Source organism: Lagopus muta, chromosome 3, assembly GCF_023343835.1.
Source record: "Lagopus muta isolate bLagMut1 chromosome 3, bLagMut1 primary, whole genome shotgun sequence".
NCBI classification, from domain to species: domain Eukaryota; kingdom Metazoa; phylum Chordata; class Aves; order Galliformes; family Phasianidae; genus Lagopus; species Lagopus muta.
In genome coordinates this window covers 90,829,228-90,849,596 of record NC_064435.1, presented here as the reverse complement: position 1 = coordinate 90,849,596, position 20,369 = coordinate 90,829,228, and the positions used below count along the sequence as shown (strand labels likewise).

At 36.8% G+C, this 20,369-nt stretch overlaps 1 protein-coding gene across 2 annotated transcripts in view; it reads left to right on the top strand.

Moving 5' to 3' along the window:
* RECK (reversion inducing cysteine rich protein with kazal motifs) overlaps positions 1-20,369 on the top strand; it is a 71,429-nt gene that overhangs the window by 29,418 nt on the left and 21,642 nt on the right. The window contains exons 6-15 of one of the 2 annotated variants that reach the window (XM_048940718.1): positions 890-937; positions 1,926-1,967; positions 9,907-9,940; positions 10,792-10,989; positions 13,477-13,744; positions 14,950-15,129; positions 16,047-16,259; positions 16,950-17,086; positions 17,801-17,941; positions 19,802-19,990. In XM_048940718.1, coding sequence (XP_048796675.1) covers positions 890-937; positions 1,926-1,967; positions 9,907-9,940; positions 10,792-10,989; positions 13,477-13,744; positions 14,950-15,129; positions 16,047-16,259; positions 16,950-17,086; positions 17,801-17,941; positions 19,802-19,990 — 1,450 coding nt within the window. The remainder of the gene's footprint in view (positions 1-889; positions 938-1,925; positions 1,968-9,906; positions 9,941-10,791; positions 10,990-13,476; positions 13,745-14,949; positions 15,130-16,046; positions 16,260-16,949; positions 17,087-17,800; positions 17,942-19,801; positions 19,991-20,369) is intronic. The other variant, XM_048940719.1, reaches the window with a different exon arrangement.

The following is a 20,369-nucleotide window of genomic DNA, read 5'->3' as shown; positions in this document are numbered from 1 at the left end:
TGTGTTCTGTGAAACTTAATTTAATCTTATGATTGCTGTGTCATTTCTCTTTGTTCTCAGTATCAAATGCTGTGTTGCTTGATTGAAGACTGCTGTCTATGTATCTTGGCTGTGTCTCTTACTGACTCTGGTTGATATGATTCACGTGATTTTCATTTAAACTAAAACAGACATGACTTGGGATTTTAAGGATATTCACCATTAAGGATAACGGTGAATAACTGGATGTTAATATTGATTCTTAAAACTTGAGGGGGTTTTGCAGGCATTTTGAAGGTGATACTATAGGTCATATCTTACCTTGGTTATTTTAAATTGCTGGAGGGAGAAATATCTAATGTGAGTAACGACCATAATATTTAATATCTGACATGAAAAAGGAGCAAGAGTTAATCTACAAAAAAAAAAAAAAAACAACTTATCTACACTGCAAAAGGGGGTTTTCTGCAAATTGCTTTTACAATAGTAATTGCAGAATTTCATATTCTAGGGGGAGAAGAAAGGAATAAAACAGATTAACATCATTGAACATATAAAATGAAGAAAAGTGATGAACAGGCTCTTCCATTTCCTTGGTTTTTCCAGTATTCTGCTCTGTCTGGAAAACCTCTGATGAAAACTAAGTTGCTTTGTCTGTGCTTCCAGTATCGACTAACTTGATGCAGAAATAAGTGTTTGGGGGTTTTAATCAAATGTAATGGAGACAAAGTTGTAGCTTCTACTTTTTTTTTCCTTAAAGCTTTAAGTGGATTCTTCAGGTTCCTAAAACAGAATATTAAAATAGATCTTGTATCCATGGTTATCTTAGGTAACAAAGTTAGAATCATTTTTATTTTGCAACATGTTTTTATTGTTTTCTACTTCAAATTGGGGCATTTTCTGTTTTCAGGCTTCTTCAAAGAATGATATTTTAAAAGTCTGTAGAAAGGAATATGAGGTACGTATGTATTTATATGCACATATATCTTATTAAGTCATTTGTTATATAAATAATAAGGGAAACTCCAATCATCTTATAGTAGCATGTCTGGATACTTCCATCCAACTGCAAATTAGCTGTCTGCAATTACTGTAAAAGTACAATTGCTTTCTGTAAGAAAGGGGCTTCCCTTGCATATATCTTAATTTGAATGAAAAAGATACAGCTTTCAACATGGAGATTCGGATTGTAAAACTGTTTGATAAGAGTTCTGATAAAAGTAGGCATTTATTGTGAGCATTCATTGTCAGCAATGTATTGACTTCTAGAATGGCATATGTAGCTTAACAGCGACTAAAAAACTAAGGAAATAAATACAGGAAAGAATAAGCCTTTATGTAGCCTATCCTCATTCAAGATGAATAATTTTTGCTAACATCAGTGAAAGTGTGCATGCCAGCACTTAGTTATACTGTTCTACTTTTAAAATTAATCATTAGAATGTTTTCAGAAATGTGTAAATGAAGATTTGTGTTCTTTTTGTAGGATTCTGTAGAAATGTTAGTTTGCTAGGACTTCTTCCCTTTCGATGTTTCTTCATTTAAAAAACAGAATTCTCCTTCTCCCACCCTTTCATCCCCTTTCATCCTGCCTGCTGTCCTGAATTAGACAGTCCTGTGTAAGTTCTGCCCGTATTGAATGGTGTCACACAATTCTTTTTGATTTGGGAAGAAATATAGCAGGTTTCTCATATTCCAGAAAACATTAAATTCCTTGTTTGTTTGATTTTCCTTTGGTCTTTCTATATAGTCAATCTACAGAATATTTTCCTAGATTCCTCTCCATTGAAGTTACTATAGTTTATTGTCTTTAAGATTATTTTTCATTTTAAGTAGTTCTGTCTTTTCTGATGCTATAATATGCTATACTGTCAACATCTGTAAGCTTCTCCTCTATTATGCTGGTCTGTTTCCTTCTTTTTTTCTGCATTTCTGCATTGCTGTAGGAGGTTGGCCAATATGTGTTGAAGGAGAACGGGAGAGGAAAGGTAAGAGAATAAAGAACATCTACAAAATAGTGATAGTCATCTTACTTACTTTTCTTAGTCTCTTTCTCCAGTTTTTGTCTGGAATTTTAGAAAGTGGGATGTTGCTGTTATTGCACAGAAAACCTTAACTCTTTTGATCTGTGCAGTACTTTAAAAGACTAGGAGAGACAGAAGGAGAAATCAAGTCTTCTGGTTGATGAAGAAGAAAAGAACTTTTTTAATGAGCACTAGGATTGGTAGGCACAGATATTATGTTAGGGATACAAATGAAATTATCTGATATGGTAGTTCCTCACTTATTACATTTTTTTTGTATGAAAATAGATTTTCCTGTGTATCTTAGACTTTATGGATAGTCATGAAAAGTAGTATTTGCTATGCTTTCAAGAGGTCTATTGCATGCATGAAATTTAAGGCAGTTTTGTCTAAGGTGTGAGATTTGAGAAGCTGCTTCTGGAGGGAACGTGCCTTCCCTTTTTCCCTCCTTTCTGTTTGTTTATTTTTAGTAGTTTCCATGGTGGATGTTGCATGCTCATTGTACTCTTCTGAGTAGCTTCCATGTCTTTGGCTAGTACCATACTTTGTATTCAGTTCAGTTATTGGGGAAAAACTGAATGACTGGGAGGTGAGTGGCTAATTAAAACACTAGATGACAAGATCAGAAGCAGCCTCTGAATCACATAAATGCAATGTTTTATGTATTGTGTTTGCCTTTTTGTTTAAGAAGCCATGACTCACTAAAAGTAAGGATCCAATTTGAGAAATAGTTTATTGAGAACTAGCTACAGAGGTGCTGAATATGATAAAGACAACATATAGATAAGAACGAGCTGAATTAACAGTATAAAAGTTTATCTTGTAAACACTCTCCTAGCTTATCAACTGGTTAATCTCATACACTCACACAGGGATTTCGGAGAGTTTGCACAAGGTTCTTACACCAGTAAACCAAACTTTGCATGGTACTTTTCAGTAGTATTTTGAGAGTAGGAAAGCAACTTCATTAGCTTACCTTCAGCTTCCCACTAAGTTAGTGAGCACAGAGAATGAGAGAAGTGTTCAAGAGTAAGGCGTAGGGATCAGAGCAGTGAAAGCAGGAGAAAAAAATAATCTCCAAATGGAAGATGTTAGAAAGTGAGAAGTTGCTAAGCGGAGTCCAAAGTTGTGCAATAAGTGAATCACTTTAGCACTGATGTGCCAACTTGTCATAAGATTAACTGAAAATGCTTTTATTGGGTTGCAGTTACTGTTAGTAAAGTTTGTGATTCTTGTGATTCAGAGATTGTACTTTTTATAAATGATTTGTGGTGTAATAAGCTGTTAATTCTTGATTGGTGCATTGAAAGTTTTAAAGCATACCCTATGAAGCGTGTTCTATGTGCAAGAAGCACTGCATGCAGAAATTTTATTTAAAAAAAATGCATAGTATCCCTGAAGAGTTTTGAATGTTACTTGAGTATGCATTATTCGGCTTCTTTTGAAAGATGTTATTGTGGAATTCCTTTTTCCCATCTTCTGCTTCTCAGACACTCATTTTTGTCCTCTTTTCTCTTTAGCTCTGTGCACCTCTTATCTTTTATCTTTCACTACTACCAGCTTTCTACTATCTCGTTCATCTTTATCTAAAAAGAAGGTAGGTGATAATCAAAGGACGAAGAAGGAAGTGGGCTGCTTGGGTTGTGTGTAGGGTTTTCTAATTTTTCCTATTTTTAAAAGTTTTGTGTGAAAATTCATTTTTTGAAAAGGCTACATGGAATGATGCTTGAAAAAGTAGCAAAGTAATATATAATGGTTGAAGTAAGTTGTGAAGAGTTTATTACCATATTTAAGATGCTAAGGACGTAGAAAAGATTACAAAATGGTTTCAATGAACTCCTAAAGAATACAGCTGTGTGTGGCCTCTGCAAGCACAACATCACTTAAGAATTTGCAGCAGACTCGACCTCTATCTACCACACATTGTAGTTAGTAATAATGTGATCTTGGGGTGCTTCTTGTTACTGTTCTTCACAGTTGAAAGAAAGTTGATGCAAGACTCAGAATTCTTGCCAAAACTTAAATTCCAGTGATCATGTTCTACCTTACTCTTGCAAGGTTTTCTCTTTTTCCTTTCTTTCTTTTGTAATTGTTTAACACAATTCAGGAAAACCTTGGCCTTGATTGTTACTTGTTGAAAGTTTTTTAAAAGTTTAAACAATTGTGCACCATAATCTGAAATTTCTACTCCACTAAGCCTTAGTATGTTACCTTCTGACTTTAGATCCTGTTGATTAAATTCTAAGATTAAATTAAGTTGAGGAAAGGCTAACAGAACTTAAAATGCTTTTTTTTACATGGTTAGTATGCGCAAGACAATAGTACTAAACTTATTTATTCACAGGTTGATAGAATATGTGTACAACTGTAATTTTCAGGAAGAGAAGTAATATTTTTTAAAAAATCCTCTGTTTTCTTGTGCAAATGAGCAGCTTCACTGCCATTTTTCATTCAAGGTACAAGAAGAAACTTTAGAAAAAGATGCAAAAGCATGCCTTGCAGTGCGAAAGACTTTCCCTTTAGCAGTTTGTTCTGCACTGTCGATGTGCATGTGCTTTGGGTTTTGAGCCGTTACCTGCAGCTGATGAGCTCCAAAAAGAGCGAAACCAGTTAGGTCCTGCAGTACTGGCTGAAATCTTTCTTCAGGGAGCTTCTGTAGAGGAAGACTGGAAAATCTTTTCTGCTAGACAAGCTTGAGTTACCTTTTTCAATTTCCGTCATGGCAGAAGGTCTTTGAGACTGTTTTCTTAATGCATACGCACTTGTTTTAGCTGTATCTGTCTGCTGCTTTCCATTTCTCCTACTTGTAATCTCAATTAGTGACCAGTTTCAGCAGTGCTTGTTGTTATGGGTTTTTTTAAAGGAGGAGTCTGAAAGCTGAGGTTAATCAATAAGTAGAGCAAGTAATTTCACGTTTGTCCTTTGAAGCTCAATATGGCCATCTTTGTTCTCTTAATATTTTATTCATTAGTTGAAATAGGGAGTTTGATTTTTTAAATTTTTTTATATTTTTTAATCTTCATTTCCACAGGTCTTGGTGAGTTAGTTTTTTCTTTTAAGGCAAACACCCTTTTCTGCTGATACTGGTTTTTGTGCATGGGAGGGAGCTGTTTGTTTTGCTTTACATATACCTGTTTTATCTTTTCTTTTGTTTTATCTCTCTTTTCTCACAGTTCACTATTTCAAGAGATTTTGATGGCAGATTCAGGAAGAAGTTTGAATGGGCTGATGAGACTTAAATATGACTGCTACTTAATACTGTAGATAGGGCTTAGCTCTGTGTTCTGAAATGAAGTTAGGGTCACTAACTGAAGTCAGACTATGACTGTTTAAAGCTGTAATCAGCTTTACTTACAAACAGGTGGCATTATTTTTTCTGAGATTTTCTCATGTGTGTATAGTTGTGCTTCCAAGATGTATAGATTTATTTTCTGAGACAGTGAATAGTTTTCCAGACCTACACAAAGAGCAAAGTCAGCACAGAATACTTAGCTACCACAGAATACAGTGATATTACAGGCTACAGTTTCATGAGGTTGAGTTGCTTTAACAACTCAGTGCAGCTGAAGTTCCTCCTGTTCTCTGCTGAAGCTGCCTTTTTTCCACATGCTCTCTCCCTCTGCTAGCCATGCCAAATCTTTTTTGCCTACTTTATTCTGGAGCTGGCATCTGGCAGGTCCTTCTAGAATCGTAGTATCATCTGAGTTGGAAGGAACCCTTAAAGGTCTTCTGGTCCAACCCCCCTGCAGTGAGCAGGGATGCCCACAGCTCCATCAGGTGCTCAGAGCCCCATCCAGCCTGACCCTGGCTGTCTCCAGGGATGGAGCATAATCTTCTAAAAGATTTTGTAAATTACTAGCACAAGAGGAAAATATTCTTCAGGGCTACTGAGAAAAATAAGGTCATTAAAAGATTATTGGAGTCAGAGCTGATGTGAAGGCATACAGGAGACTATACAATCAGGAGCAGGGAAAGAAGAGTTGAAAACAACATAGGAAAGGGAAGAAAGACCGAACTCTTTCAACAGTAATATGAGTGTTATTACAGTGATTCAGCCATCTGCAGAACTCCAGTTTTGATTTACAGAGTGAAGACTGATTACCTGGTTAGAAGATCCTGCCTGTCTTGGGGAGGGCTGGGGGGAAGATGTATAAAATAGTTACAAGAGGATATAATATTCAACTTGATAAATTTTACCTGAGTTTCTGATCACTCTAAATATTGCTTATGCTGTCTGAAAGTATGATCAGTACTTAGACATAACCATGGCAAACAGACCTCAGGCTTTTCAGAACCCTTTACCATCTTAGTACAACTGTTCCCCTTTACTTTGCCCTCATGAGGCCTCTGGAGTGCTGTTTCCAAGCCTGGGACCCCAGCATTAGAAAAACATGCAGACGTTGAGCCAGGTCCAGAGGAATACCACCAAGGTGATCAGAGGGCTGGAGCACCTCTGCTATGAAGAAAGGTTGAGGGAGATGGGCTTGTTCAGCTTGGAGAAGGCTCTGGGGAGACCTCACTGCAGCCTTCCAGTGCTTGAAGGGAGCATATGAACAGCAGGGAAATTGACTTTTTACATGGACAGATAGTGATAGGACAAGAGGAAATGTCTTAAAGTAAAAAGATGTTATGTGGAATTTTTTCACTCAGAGGATGGTGAGGTGCTGGTCCAGGCTGCCCAGAGAAGCTGTGGATGCCCCATCCCTGGGGGATTTCAAAGCCAGGTTGGATCCCTGAGCAGCATCATCAAGGGGATGGCAACTCTGCCCATGGCAGGGGAGTAGGAACTAGGTGATCTGTAAGGTCCCTTCCAAGTCAAACTATTCTGTGATTCTAGGGCAGTGTTGCTTCCTACTTTGCTGCTGTGTACACCATGTTGCAGTGCTTGATACAGCTGTGTGTGTAGGAGTCCATCCTCAGAAGCATCTGAAATTAGTCAGTTTTGGATCAGACTGATGTTGTGTGCGACAGCAGATCGTTTCTGATTGTTCTGTGATACACCAGAGGTCCCAAGCCAGAAAGTATGGTGCTATATAAATGACATGCTCCTTTATGTAACAGTATAAACCTGTTCTTTACAGATACAGGATGGTTGTTCTGTCTGCATGTTGCTTCCATTAGTTCTTGTGTCCGTCATCCCTGTTACATATGAATGGATGACAGAAGTTGCTTTGCAAATAGTTTCTGAACTGAATCAGATGAAAACCTGCTGCTGGGATGAGTAGTTTTGCTGTGAAGTTGTTCGTACTCTTAGAGAACTTCTGCAGTGTTCTTGTCAGTAAGGATCTAAAATTTGAAACAGGATTCTAGAATTTGACTTAGTGAGGTTCTGTGTATTATTTTATGTAGAGCAGGCTTATGAATTCCTTTATCTGTGCTTTTATTCATGATCAATAAAATGATAAATAGTAAAGTTTATAGATAAATCTAACTTATATTTTAAAGTTAGCATTTTTTATTCTCTTACATTGTATCAGTGTTCTATCTACCATGGTTTACCCAGTAAATAAATTCCTGACTGTTAATAGAAGAAAGCCACTCTGCTCACTACAGTATTGGAGGTATTTTCTTTAAGATCCTACATTTGACTGTCAACTTAATTCACCAGCCAAGAATAAATTATCCAAAAGATTATTTCCTTATGACGCTGTAGAAAACAGGATTATTATAGGACTATGTTTGACACAACATAAAGATTAGCTGATGAGTTGGTGCTCGTGACTTCAATTTGAATAAAATCAAATCATCAATGACATGATACAAACTGAAACTTTAAGACTTGAGGCTTTTCAAATCTATGTTAAAACATCAACCATCCATCATTTGGTACTGTAAATGTTTCTTGTGGCTTTTCAGATTTTCATCAGAACTGTCTACTTGGGGATGCTAGTTCATGTGTAGAGAGCCAATCTGTGTACTGAGAGTTCTTGCTTTTAAGTGAACAACAGAAGATAGCTATGTAGATAGCTTTGAAAGTAGAGAACAACATTAAAGAAAATCCTTTTTACTTGGGTACATACAAAGCTTTAATTAGGAAAAACGTTTAAAAAGGGGAAAGTAGGTTTGTAGAATTCTGCAGTGTTTTTTAGTGAAATAAATGTGAATAATGAGTAACATACCAACAAAACAAGAGATTAGGGCTTAAGGTTTCAGTATCAGGAGTTAAGGTGTCTCTGAAGGTGAGTAGATAAGGAAGAGGGGTACAGAAGTTGTAGGTTGTATACTTGCCTGCGCTGAATCTGTCCAGTAAATGTGAGACTGCCTGTTTGTTCTGCTCTTGTGGGAGGAAATATGTTCTACATTTACCTTTCCCTGTTAAGCACAACCAAACGTGAGCACGCTGCTTGAAAGGAAATCATCAGCATTCAGAAGTTGCAGTTATTTGTATTTTTATGAGTTAGCCACAGGGGAGGACTGGTTACTTTGATATTGACTTTACTTTGTTCTGTAGTACTTCCCAGACCAGGATTCAGGGGAGTAAATAAGGATATAATGCCAAATCAGATTGACTCAAATGATCTCTGGGAACAAAGCAGAAAGAGAATTTGAATTGGAAAAACAAAGTCCTGCACTGTAAACAATCTCTGAGAGAAAAAGAAAAATCGGGGTGATTTCTAATAGAATGTTTAAATATAATTAAGTGAAGAAAATGTAACATTTTGATCCATTTATAGCAGTACAGATTTTTGAAAAAACAAAACAACAACAAAAAAACCATAATTGGGGATACCCACTTCTCTGCAATGTGGTAAATATGAGGAAATAATGTAGAGGAAGAATCTCAAGAAAATTTTATATACTTATTTACTGTTTGCCAAAGAGAAAGTGACAGCTGCTGCCCTCTGGCCATAATGGATAATGGAAGACCTCAGCATGCTGCTTTTTGACTTGTAGCCACGTGGCATCTTTGTGCTTTGTTTTGCAGTGCAGGGGGGGTTCCCACAATCAGAAGATTCAGCTGTAGAAAATCCAGCTGAGGAAAGGATCGTGAAGTCTTCTGAGTAAACAAATTTTAGATGCTACTGAGGGAATTTCGATTTCTCCTAACAGAAATCCTGTTAGATGGTGATAGGAGAAATGGAGGAGATCAGGAAGTTTATGAAGATGTGGATTATATTGTCTTTATGTTAATGGTCTTGGTCACTTCTGATAACCTTGCAAGTGTAGAAAGGCTTCACATTTCTTTTTCAGAATCGTGTAATTTTCATCTTTTATAACTGGCGACTGTATTTTAGAACTTCAGCCTCAGAACTTCACCTTTCCATTGAGTTCCAGAAAGCTTATATGCAGTGCTTGATGAAGAAATGTGGGGAAGACAGTGGTTACTTTGGGCAGGAGTTCACTATGCAGTCTGTCAGTCAGTCGTCCCGTGCATTATAGAGCCCTCTGAAACCAACCAATTGGATGTGTGTGTTTGCCTCCTTCTTCTGCAGTTTAACATGTTGAGTATCCCCCAGGTGTACTATTTGGTGACTGTAATTCAATGGCATTGATAGCATGTGTTAGATTTTAAGGTATATTGCTGAGATTCTTGAAATTTTCTGTTTGCACATGTGCATATGCAAAGTTTTGTTTTGTTTTGTTTTGTTTTCCTTCCACAGATATCCTTTAAAATTGTCATGCAAAAACGTGTTGGTATATCCTATTCTGACATGTTCTTTTGAAGGTAGTCTAGAAATGTAGAAAAATCATCCTTTTGCTTGAATGCACTTCACTAGTATTGTTCACAGTGCTTAGGTGATACTTGATCTTTCCATTTCTTTCATTCAGGGCTTTTGTTTAGCATTCTTATTTGTTCCAGTTAAACTGAACTAGTTGAACAAAAACATTGGAAATGAGCGGACACCTAAATGTTTATTTGGAAGTTTTCAGGCTTGTAATGCTATTTTTGTTTTGATTTCAGAATGCTCTCTTTAGTTGTATTAACAGAAATGAAAGTAAGTATGTAATGAATAGTTTTTTGCTTTTTTTGTTTTTAGTTTTCCTTTATAAGCTAACAACTCTTCCTCTGAAATGCAAGAAATTCTGTAGGCGAACATGTACGCAAATCACATGGATTTGGTTCCACAGAAGGGCTAGGCAAATGTATAATTTTTTTTGCTCAAGTGGTAAGAAGATTGGGCTGTTTGCATAATTGCTATCAGTTTTTAATTTATGTATCTGTATATGTTTGGGTTTTTTTTTAACAAAATAAAGCAGATATGTTTGAAGTCTTGTGCCACGCAAGTGCTATGTTGTCTGATTTCTGTCTATAGAAAATGAAATAGCTGGGCACAGAGAACTCGATGTCTCAGAATTAATTCCAATAATAGAATTTAGTGGTTGGCAATCCTGCCCACAGCTGGGGCACACATGGCAAAAATGTGTGAATCGCAATGATTCAAGCTCTCTCTTATTTGGTTTAAATGAGTTTTGAGATACTGGTTTCATATTTATTTGTTTACCATTTTTATCTGTCTAATAATTCAGTTATAGAGAAAGATTAGTTACATTAAATAGGAGCAAAATATCTGAGGATATAATTCAGCTGGCTTATTAATGATTTAAATGTGAATTCAAGATAGGTGGGAACCAGAAAATGTGCTTTGACTAATTACAGATATTCCCATGCATTCTGTAGACAGATTATTTTGCTGAAGATAATTTGGTCTTCTGTGTTGCTTTTTCTGCGTTGTTTTTTTTTTCAAGTAGTATCTTGTGCATCATTATTTGGGGTACAGACATGGTCACATCTTTGTTCCCCTGTGTAGGAAACCATGGATTTTTCTTTGTCTTTCTTTTTCCCCAGTGGGGTCAATCTGTTGCAGTTATGCAGGTCATCATACAAACTGTCGAGAATATTGTCAAGCAATTTTTCGGACAGACTCCTCTCCTGGTCCTTCACAAATAAAAGCAGTTGAAAATTACTGTGCATCAATTAGCCCTCAGCTGATACACTGTGTGAACAACTACACGCAATCCTATCCAATGAGAAATCCTACAGATAGTAAGTATAAAAATTCTTTTATGAACGTTTTTCCTCTAAAAATGTGTGTAGGGTGCTCTGAAAGCAATACCTGCAATTTATTTCAAACCACTGTTTACAACATAGTCACCACCATGAGGTGTGCATTTTCACCGAACAGGAGCCTTCATGCCAAGCTTGTAAAAATGTGCATCCATGGAGACGAACTACTGTTGTTGTCACTGCTGAAACACACCACTCACCACCTCACTGGGCTCACCTCACTCTTTGGTCTCCAGAAATGTTCAGCAAGCACTGATGAACATCAATGGGTGCCTTTTTTTTCCCCGCACCTATTCTGTACACTTTGCATTGTACACGCTTCCTTGTCAGACAGCATTTTGTCAGACTGGCCCTCTCTGCCATCTGTTGCACAGCAACAAAATGTAGTAGAACATCAGTGGAAGGGTTCAACCTCTACTGCCATACCACCAACGTAAACCTCTGACCATGGGCCAAAATAATAGCATTGGAGGTATTACTTTTGGAGCAGTCATCATATTATTGAATATTGTTTATTCTATAAACTATATTAACACACTTGTTAGTAATATGTAATTATATTAATTTATACAATGTCTGTTTTATTTATAGGTGCACTTGGTTGTTGTTGTTATTATTATTATTACCATTATTATTATTATTATTTTATTCTCCGTACTGGTTCCTGTTTTTCTTGTTTGCATTTCCAAGAAGCAGTGTTATCTGAAATAGAATAGAATAGAAATGCAATAGAAAATAGCTTTAGTTGGAAGGGACCTACAAAAATCATCATACTACTGCAGGACTGACTCAAAGTTAAAGGTTATCATTAAGAGCATTATTCAAACGTCTTTTTAACATGTACAGGCACAAGACATCAACCAGTTATCTAGAAAGACTGTTCCAGCATCTAATTACTCTGTTTTTAAATAAGTTTTTCCTAATGTCAACTCTGAACCTGTCCTCACACAAGTTTAGCCATTCCCACGTATCTTGTTACTAGATACCAGGGAGAAAAGTCAAGCACCTTTCTCTACTTCCTCCTCCACAAGAGGGCAATGAGGTCAGCCCTCAGTCTTCTTCTGTCCAAGCTTAAGAAGCTCAGTACCCTCAACCTCTCTTCATAGGGCATGCCTTGCAGGTACTTCACCATTTCTGTTGCCTTCCTCAGGATGCAATCAAGTATCTTAGTATCCTTTTTATATTGTAGAGTCCAGGACTGCACAGTGTTCAAGGTGAGATTGTATCAGTGCTGAACACAGTGGGGTAATCACCTGTTTTGACTGGGTGACTGTGCTGTGTTTAATGCACTTAATTCCCAGTCTGTACCTGCATCTAGCATTACTCTGTCCCAAGTCTGATATTTGTTCTTCTTAAATTTCCCAGTATTGCACCAGTCTTTCTAGATTCCTTTGCAAAGCCTCTTCCTCCTCAATCTTGAGTCACAAGCACCTCCCAGTTTAGTAGCATCATCTAATTTACTAAGGATGTGTTCAACTCCTGCATCCACAGGCGATCTGTAAAATGTGTTGAACAGAACTGACCCCAAGGTTGAGCTCTAGGGAACTGCACTAGTGACTGGCTGCCAGCCCCACTTATTACAACACTTCGAGCCCTGCTGTTGAGCTGATTTATCCATCTAGAACATCTGATAGCATACTCCGTAACCCAGGTTAAATTTCATAAGGCCCAGTGGACTTACAAATGCTGAGCTGACCTAAGTGGTTCCTTACACTTCTGGCATCCACAAATGGAGAGAAAGTTGCTTCTCCCCCAGTTAGGTCGTCTAGCTCAATGGACTTGGGGAACTCAGGAGCCCATCATTAATATTATAGACAGAAGCAAAAAGGACACTGAATGTTTCTGCATTTTGTAATTCCTATTTATCAAGGGATTGGTTTCATCTAGTAATGGTCCAATATTTTCCATAGACGTCTTCTTGCTATTGGCATACTCAAATCCCCTTTGTTGCTATCTGAAAAATCACTGGCTAGCTTTAATTCTGATTGAGCTTTGACTGTCTACGTTTTCTTCCTGAAAATGCAAACTGCACTTCTGTCATTTTCCTGTATGGCCTGACCTTGTTTAGGGAGATGATAGACTTTCTTGAGCTTGAGTTCCAGGAGGAGTTCCCTGTTCAGCTAAGTTAGTCTAGCGCCCTGTTTGCTTGGCTTGTCACACAGTGAGATTGCCTGCTCCCATGTTTTGTAAAGGGAGTTCTTAAAAAGTGACAGTCTCTCATGGGACTATGAAGTCTTCAAAAGCAAATTCCGAGGGCACTCAGCTAACTAAGTTTGATGTCTGCTCTCTTAAATGCTGGGGTAATGATGCTGCTATTTTTCTCATTTCACCTCCCAACTAACTAACTAACTAATTTTTTTAGAAGGAAAGAAAAGTGCCCTATAACACTTTTTCTGTGAGGGCTTTTATGTCATGTTTCTTGGTTGTTGCTGTATGCTTGAGAATTAACTGTTATTTCTTAAACAGGTTTGTACTGTTGTGATAGAGCAGAAGACTATGCATGTCAGACTGCTTGTAAAAGAATTCTAATGTCAATGAAAACAGAGCTTGAAATTGTTGATGGACTTATAGAAGGCTGCAAAACGATGCCTCTTCCTCAGGATCCACTTTGGCAATGTTTTCTTGAGAGTTCAAGGTCTGTTCACCCAGGAGTCACTGTGCACCCTCCACCTTCAACAGGCCTCGATGGAGCAAAACTTCATTGCTGTTCTAAAGCAAACTCTTCCACATGTAGGTCGGTATCTCTCTACCTTCCTCTCCAATTGTGGAAAGGCTTCAGAAGTTGTTTTATGTCAGGCCTTTACCCAAATCTAACTGTGTACATCTGAATAATGAGTTCTGTGAATTCGTGGAAGCAAAATAGGGTTAGGTAGTCTCATGAGTGTCATGTTTACTTAAGAACAAAAACAAAAACTGTTCCATTGGAAAAATCAAACTTCTCATTTTTAGCACTGGCAGAATGTAGCAGACACACTGAAATTAATGAAAGCTATACCTTACTTGTGGTAATACTAGTATTGAAGTAAGCTGAAGAGATTTTATCAAGATGCTGATGACAATGAACAGCATTCTTGCAAATAATTGCTATTGGGCCCTTTTTAGTTCAGAGTGATTGTCCATCCACTTTGAAAAGATAATTGCTACATTTTAAATTCATCAGTTTGACAATGTGAAATTTAGTTCTGAGCTGTTGCTTTCTTTTATGTGTAAGTTTTCATTAGCAGAGCAGCAGACCTCCTGCTTTATGGTCCATTTTGTAGTGTAGCCCTAGAATTACGTTATTATGTAGAATGCTGTAGCACAGGGCAATTAATACAGTAACTTTTAGTTGCTTGCTGTAATAATCATTTCTTCAAAATTGATCCTTTCTTAATGTTTTCAATGTGCAATAGACTTTAACATTATAACAAAGTACCATACCTTCATTTGGTGAGGACAGTCGTAGTTTATGGGATATTGCTGTGAACAAAGGGGCCCTGAGTGTTGTTAACACTAGACAAATCTTAAACACTTGCACTTGTTTCAAATATCATGGCAAAGGAAGAAATGCATTTTGCTTGCTAGTCTTTTCTGTAACACGAATAGGTGTGATCTGAAGATAAAGGGTGGGATTAGAAATTGTTTATTGTTGTGTTAACTAGATTTATTATCTATCAAAGTTCAGGCTCCAGGTATTACATTTATGTTGAATGTTTTATATTCTGAAGTCTTTCAGTCTTAGTGGTGTAAAGTTTTGCTAACATTCTTAAGCAAAACTGAACCCATTGGGAAGTGGCTATTTGCTTAGAACACATTTGGATACTCCTGCAGAACGTATTGGCACTACCACAAATTTCTAGTCAGTGCAGGCTGTTGTAATCAGCAAGGAGACTACAGGCTCTGCTATAGCTGAACAACTGCTGTTCTTTTCACTTGATTTTACTTTTCTTTCCCTCCCAGGGAGCTCTGCACTAAGCTTTATAGCACGAGCTGGGGCAGTTCACAGAGTTGGCAAGAATTTGATCGCTTTTGTGAGTATAATGCAGTTGAAGTTTCCATGTTGACCTGTTTAGCAGATGTACGAGAACCTTGTCAGCTGGGCTGTAGAAATCTTTCTTACTGCACTAATTTTAATAACAGGTAGGAGAGAGACACTGGATATTTTAAAAAATAATCTTTGTGCTTTGATTAAAAAATATGTTTTTCAGGCTTGATTATATTTAGCTTTCAGATATTGTAAAATTAGTTATTGTTTAGAACATTAGAATAAACTCACGAGTTTGTAAAATGCCATCATATATTAGCAGTATATTCCTCTGTCTTAATATATAGGCAAATAAACCATATTTGCTGCAATATTATAATATTATGCATTATAAATAAGTTAAAGAATTCTCAAGTTTATATGCTACTTAATAACATTTTCCTGAGAGTGTTAATTTTCTTTCAAAATTCCTTTTCTTTTAGAGCTGTTTGTGTGGTTTTATTCTCTATAGGACTAAATGTATAATTTTAAGTGCTGCCTGAATTAGTCATTGCGAGGTTACTAGTTAAGTCATGTTTCAGTTTCAAAAGTACTTTTGACATTTTATCATTTAGCTGGCAGGGATTTCTGGCTTTTCTTTGAAATACATCACCGTGCCACTCTGTGGTCATACAGCCACTATATACTGAATAGTAAATGTGATAAATGCAGCCCGGGCAAAAATTAAATCAACTTGCATTAGTGATTTGCCACAAAACGTTCCAGCAGATTTTCAGTGCATTTAAATGTTTGCTCAATATGTCAGTTTTCTTCAGGTAAGAAAAATATGAATGATGCGTGATCTGAGAGGGAAGTGAAGAAGGCATTTTGGCCTTGAGCCTTCAAGAGACTATTTTTCTTAAAGACAGAAATTAAACTGGTTTTGGTCATGCTTAACTGTGGAAAGGATTCCTGTATTTTATGCTACGAAAGGCAAGCCATTTCAAAGCTGTAGAATTCATATAGTGAAAGGTAAAATGTGTGCTGTTTTCTTTCTCTTGTATACCTGCAATTTCTTAATTTTTTTTTTAAGACCAACAGAACTTTTCAGAAGCTGCAATTCGCAGTCAGACCAAGGAGCCATGAATGACATGAAGCTTTGGGAAAAAGGGAGTATTAAGATGCCATTTATAAATATTCCTGTTCTTGATATTAATAAATGCCAACCAGAAATGTGGAAGGCAATTGCCTGCTCACTGCAGATTAAACCTTGCCACAGCAAATCTAGAGGAAGTATTATCTGCAAGTAAGTACCAAGAAAAAAAAAACAGAGGTTTTGCTAAGGATTTTAATGAGAACTGAAAAATTACCATAGAATTGTGTATGACTGCTGTTAGGAAAACATGGCAGAGCAAACACAGAGGGAGTATAAGCTTTCATAGTTGCTTCATCCCTGGAAAGTTTTTCTTTGCAGTGTTCCATCACTGCAAATTGAAGATGCTTGCCTCCAAATGAAATGGATAGGTGTTGAAAATTGATTGTTTGTTGTTTTTTGTGTTTGTTTGGTTTTTTAACTCTTATCTATGAAACTCTCTCTTTTTTTTTTTTTTCATTTGTGGATCTATTTTCAAATGACAGACAACTCTGGAAAACACATGTTTTAAAGGAAAAACAAAATTTGAAATACATGACCAGGTAGAAGAGAAACCAGTTAATATGTACCAGTAGTGAGATGTGATTTCAACCCATAAGTTGAACCCAAGGAAATGCTGGATCTTGAAAGATACTTGCAAATGAAGTCACAGAAAACAAACAAAGCTCACCAAGCCCAAAAGAGCATGCGTGTGTGTGTGTGTGTGTGTGTGTGTGTGTGTGTGTGAAGTATATCCATTCCTCTGCTGTGAGGCAGCAGGAATTAGAGGAAGAGAATAGTAATACAAGACCTTTTCTTTTTTAAGTGGTGTTCATGAAGTTCTTTTTGTTTATTCACCTGCAGATCAGATTGTGTGGAAATACTAAAGAAATGTGGAGATCATAATAAATTCCCTGAAGGCCACTCAGCTGAAAGTATTTGTGAGCTCTTGTCTCCAACAGATGACTTGGAGAACTGCATTCCTTTGGATACATACCTGAGTAAGTACTGACATATGTAAACAACAAATTAGAAAACCAACGTGCTTTGAGTGCTTATCACTACTTTTAATCATGTGTTATTTCTTTCAAATAAAAAGAATTCTTGTACAAAATTGGAGCTTTGTAAAATTTTGGTTAAAGCTACAGCTGAAAGTATTGCTAAACTTCTAAACTGATTCCAGAGAGATGGTGTATTAAAGCTTTGGGTGGTTCTTTCCATTTAGTTGCTTTGTTTTCTTCCCTTTCTTGTAATAGGAGAATTGGAGAGTATTACTAGTGAATTTAATTCTGAAGAATATAAATAAATAAATAAAGAATAAAACTTTATCAGTGATACCAGACTTGGTACAACATAAAGTCTACTTCAAACCAATAATTCCTTAATTACTGACCATAAGAATTTTCTTGATTGAACTAGCAGTCATTGTCAGTTTGTCCTTTTGTCATTTAGAGGAAAATCTTAGAGAAACAAGATAAGGAATTGTATTTTGCTTGTGAAGAATCACTTGGGTCAGTACTTCCATGATTGAGTACTAAACTTGACAAACCACGTCGTCATGTCAGGGTTTTACAAGTATAATTAAAAGTTATATATAAAAAAGATCTAATAGTGTTCAAAAATAAGGTTTTACTGTCTGTAACAAATGCCATGTTTTCCTGTAGATAAATTAACCTCATTTAAATCATTGTAGATGCTGTATACTTTGCTTTCAGGTCCAAGTTCTTTAGGAAACATTGTGGAAGATGTTACTCATCCATGTAATCCAAATCCATGTGCAGCTAATCAGTTGTGTGAAGTAAATAGAAAAGGATGTCAGTCTGGAGAATTGTGCCTTCCCTATCTGTGTGTACCAGGTAAGGGTTTGAACTTCTGTTTGCCTAAATTTTGGTGGTAAAAATTTTACTGAAAAATTTATGAAAGCTTTAAAATGAATTGCTGATATCCCACAAGAACTATTATCATAATTATCTGTTCAAAACCTGTAGCACGCTTTGCAGATCTTCTTGGTTCTTATTTTTGTATTGTTATTCTTGACTAAAATGTAACATTTAATTTAAAAATACTGTTAATTACTTTTTCTTCAGAAGAAATAAATATCCATACATGATCTCTAGCCATCCTGCCCGCTATTTAAAATTACAAGCATACAGTACTGAAAAATACACTTCAGTTCACTGCAGCTCCAAACACAATAGCGTATTACCCTGTGTTTGTTAGCCATATCCATATAATTTTCCTCATTGGTCAAATAAGTGCACATTGTCTCTTGCCTTGAAATTAATGAAAATTTGGCTGTCAGCCTTGGAACAACATTCTGAGAGCTCTGAGAATCTGATCAAATGCAGGAGGATGAAGGATGTGCACTTGCCCTGGCACAGCAATTCTGATATTACATTGAAGTTCAAGATGGTATCTTATGTGGAGTTGTCCCAAATCCACCACTGACCAGAACAACATCTTGATCTCTCTCTAGTGGCTCAAAGGCAAGTAGTTCAGCCCAAGTGAATACTTTTGCGTAAGAGCTTCCTTGTTTCTACAGTCTTTTACTTCACAAGATTCAGAGTTCCAGGACTTGAGAAGAAAGTGGCATGGATGCAATTTATTTGCCTGTCCTTCTTTCTCTCTACTGTTCAAGCTTGCAGCAGTGATGAAGCATCTTTACCCTATAAGCTTATTGAGTCGGGAAAGCTCCAAGTATCAAAACTCCAAGGCAAATGAACTCCATGTCTCTACAAAATCTGTAGGCTTGTACTTTTGAGGAAAGTGACACTGAGTTTGGGAAACAACAAAGACACAAGTAATGAATATTGTATTGCTGTTTTGTCCTTCCACATAAGGCCAATGGTACTTCTTATTAAAGATGAAGACTGGAGATGCAAAAGTACACAATTGACTGCATTTTTGCTGCTCTTTGGATGAGTGATAACGTAGCTGCATCTTACTAGAAAGGAATTCATGGCCATTTGGCGGCTACTTTTTTGAACATAGGAGTTGTCTAACTTCTATACTGAGCTTTAACTTGAACTGATTTTGAGAGAATGCCTATGTAGAATGAGCTTGTTATCTAACTTCGGAATAGTAGGCTTTGATGGTGATGATATGTGATGGTGATAAGGTTTGAATCTGCAAAAAGAGGTAGGAGATCATACTGTGTCCAGATTCTACGGCCCCTTCTTTGTTCTACCTTAGACATCAACAGTGCTTGCTGAAATTCTTTTGCCCCCTTTCAATCAGAAGGTATCACTGAGCGATATGAGGCATCACCTGTGGATCTTGAAGCAAAGAGGAAAGCTGGCATTTGGTAACTGCTTAAAAGCGTGGTTTGAGTGAGTGAGAGTGAGAAGCACTGATATTTAACCTGAATTGCTTGCAGCAGCAGCACTTTTACTAGAGGAGGTGACAGAGAATGTGGAATTTGCCACATCACGTATGTCTCCTACTTCTAAACAACTGTGGAACATAAGGGTTACTTGACAGATGTTGAAACTATGAGTCTTTTTATCTTAAGTGGTGTTTCTGCAAGTACTTCATGACACTGCCTCAGTTATCTTCCATTTCTCCTACTTGTTGCCGTAATGAGGGAAGGGTAGAGAAAAACTGCTTTGGCTTTTTTTTCTTTTTCTTTTAAACAAATCAAACAGTAGTGGTTTTCGTAGTGGCACTCCAGTTCAAATTTTAAATATATTTTTGGTTAAATTTGTCTTTGTATACAGGCTGCAAACTGGGAGAAGCCTCGGATTTTATTGTCCGTCAAGGTACACTTATTCAGGTTCCATCCTCAGCTGGTGATGTTGGTTGTTACAAGATTTGCACCTGTGGACACACTGGATTGCTAGAAAATTGTGTAGAAATGCATTGTGTTGACCTCCAAAAATCATGCATTGTTGGAGGACAAAAAAAAAGTAAGTATCAGAATGGTAATTATATCTTTACAGAGCACCTTTTCCTTAAGTAATGAAATTTGAGTTGCATATGAAGATCAGAGGAATAGAATGCAAAGTTTGTCAGAAGATACAGCGATTAATACCTGCTTCCTCATATGTAACACTTGTTTAATACTTTTATATGCTGGAGTTGCATTATTTAAGTCAGTACCAAATAAAGTCTGACTAAAGTAATGAAAGTTCTTTGTAAGTTGTTCTTAGTGTGCCATTTTTCAACCAAAAGGTCACTGACTTCCTTCACATGCCCTGTATTTTATAGTACTCCATAGCACCTGGCTTCTTTTCTGATAGCAGAACTTGCTCATGAGAGCTTTGTCAAGGAAATGATCTGAGGAGA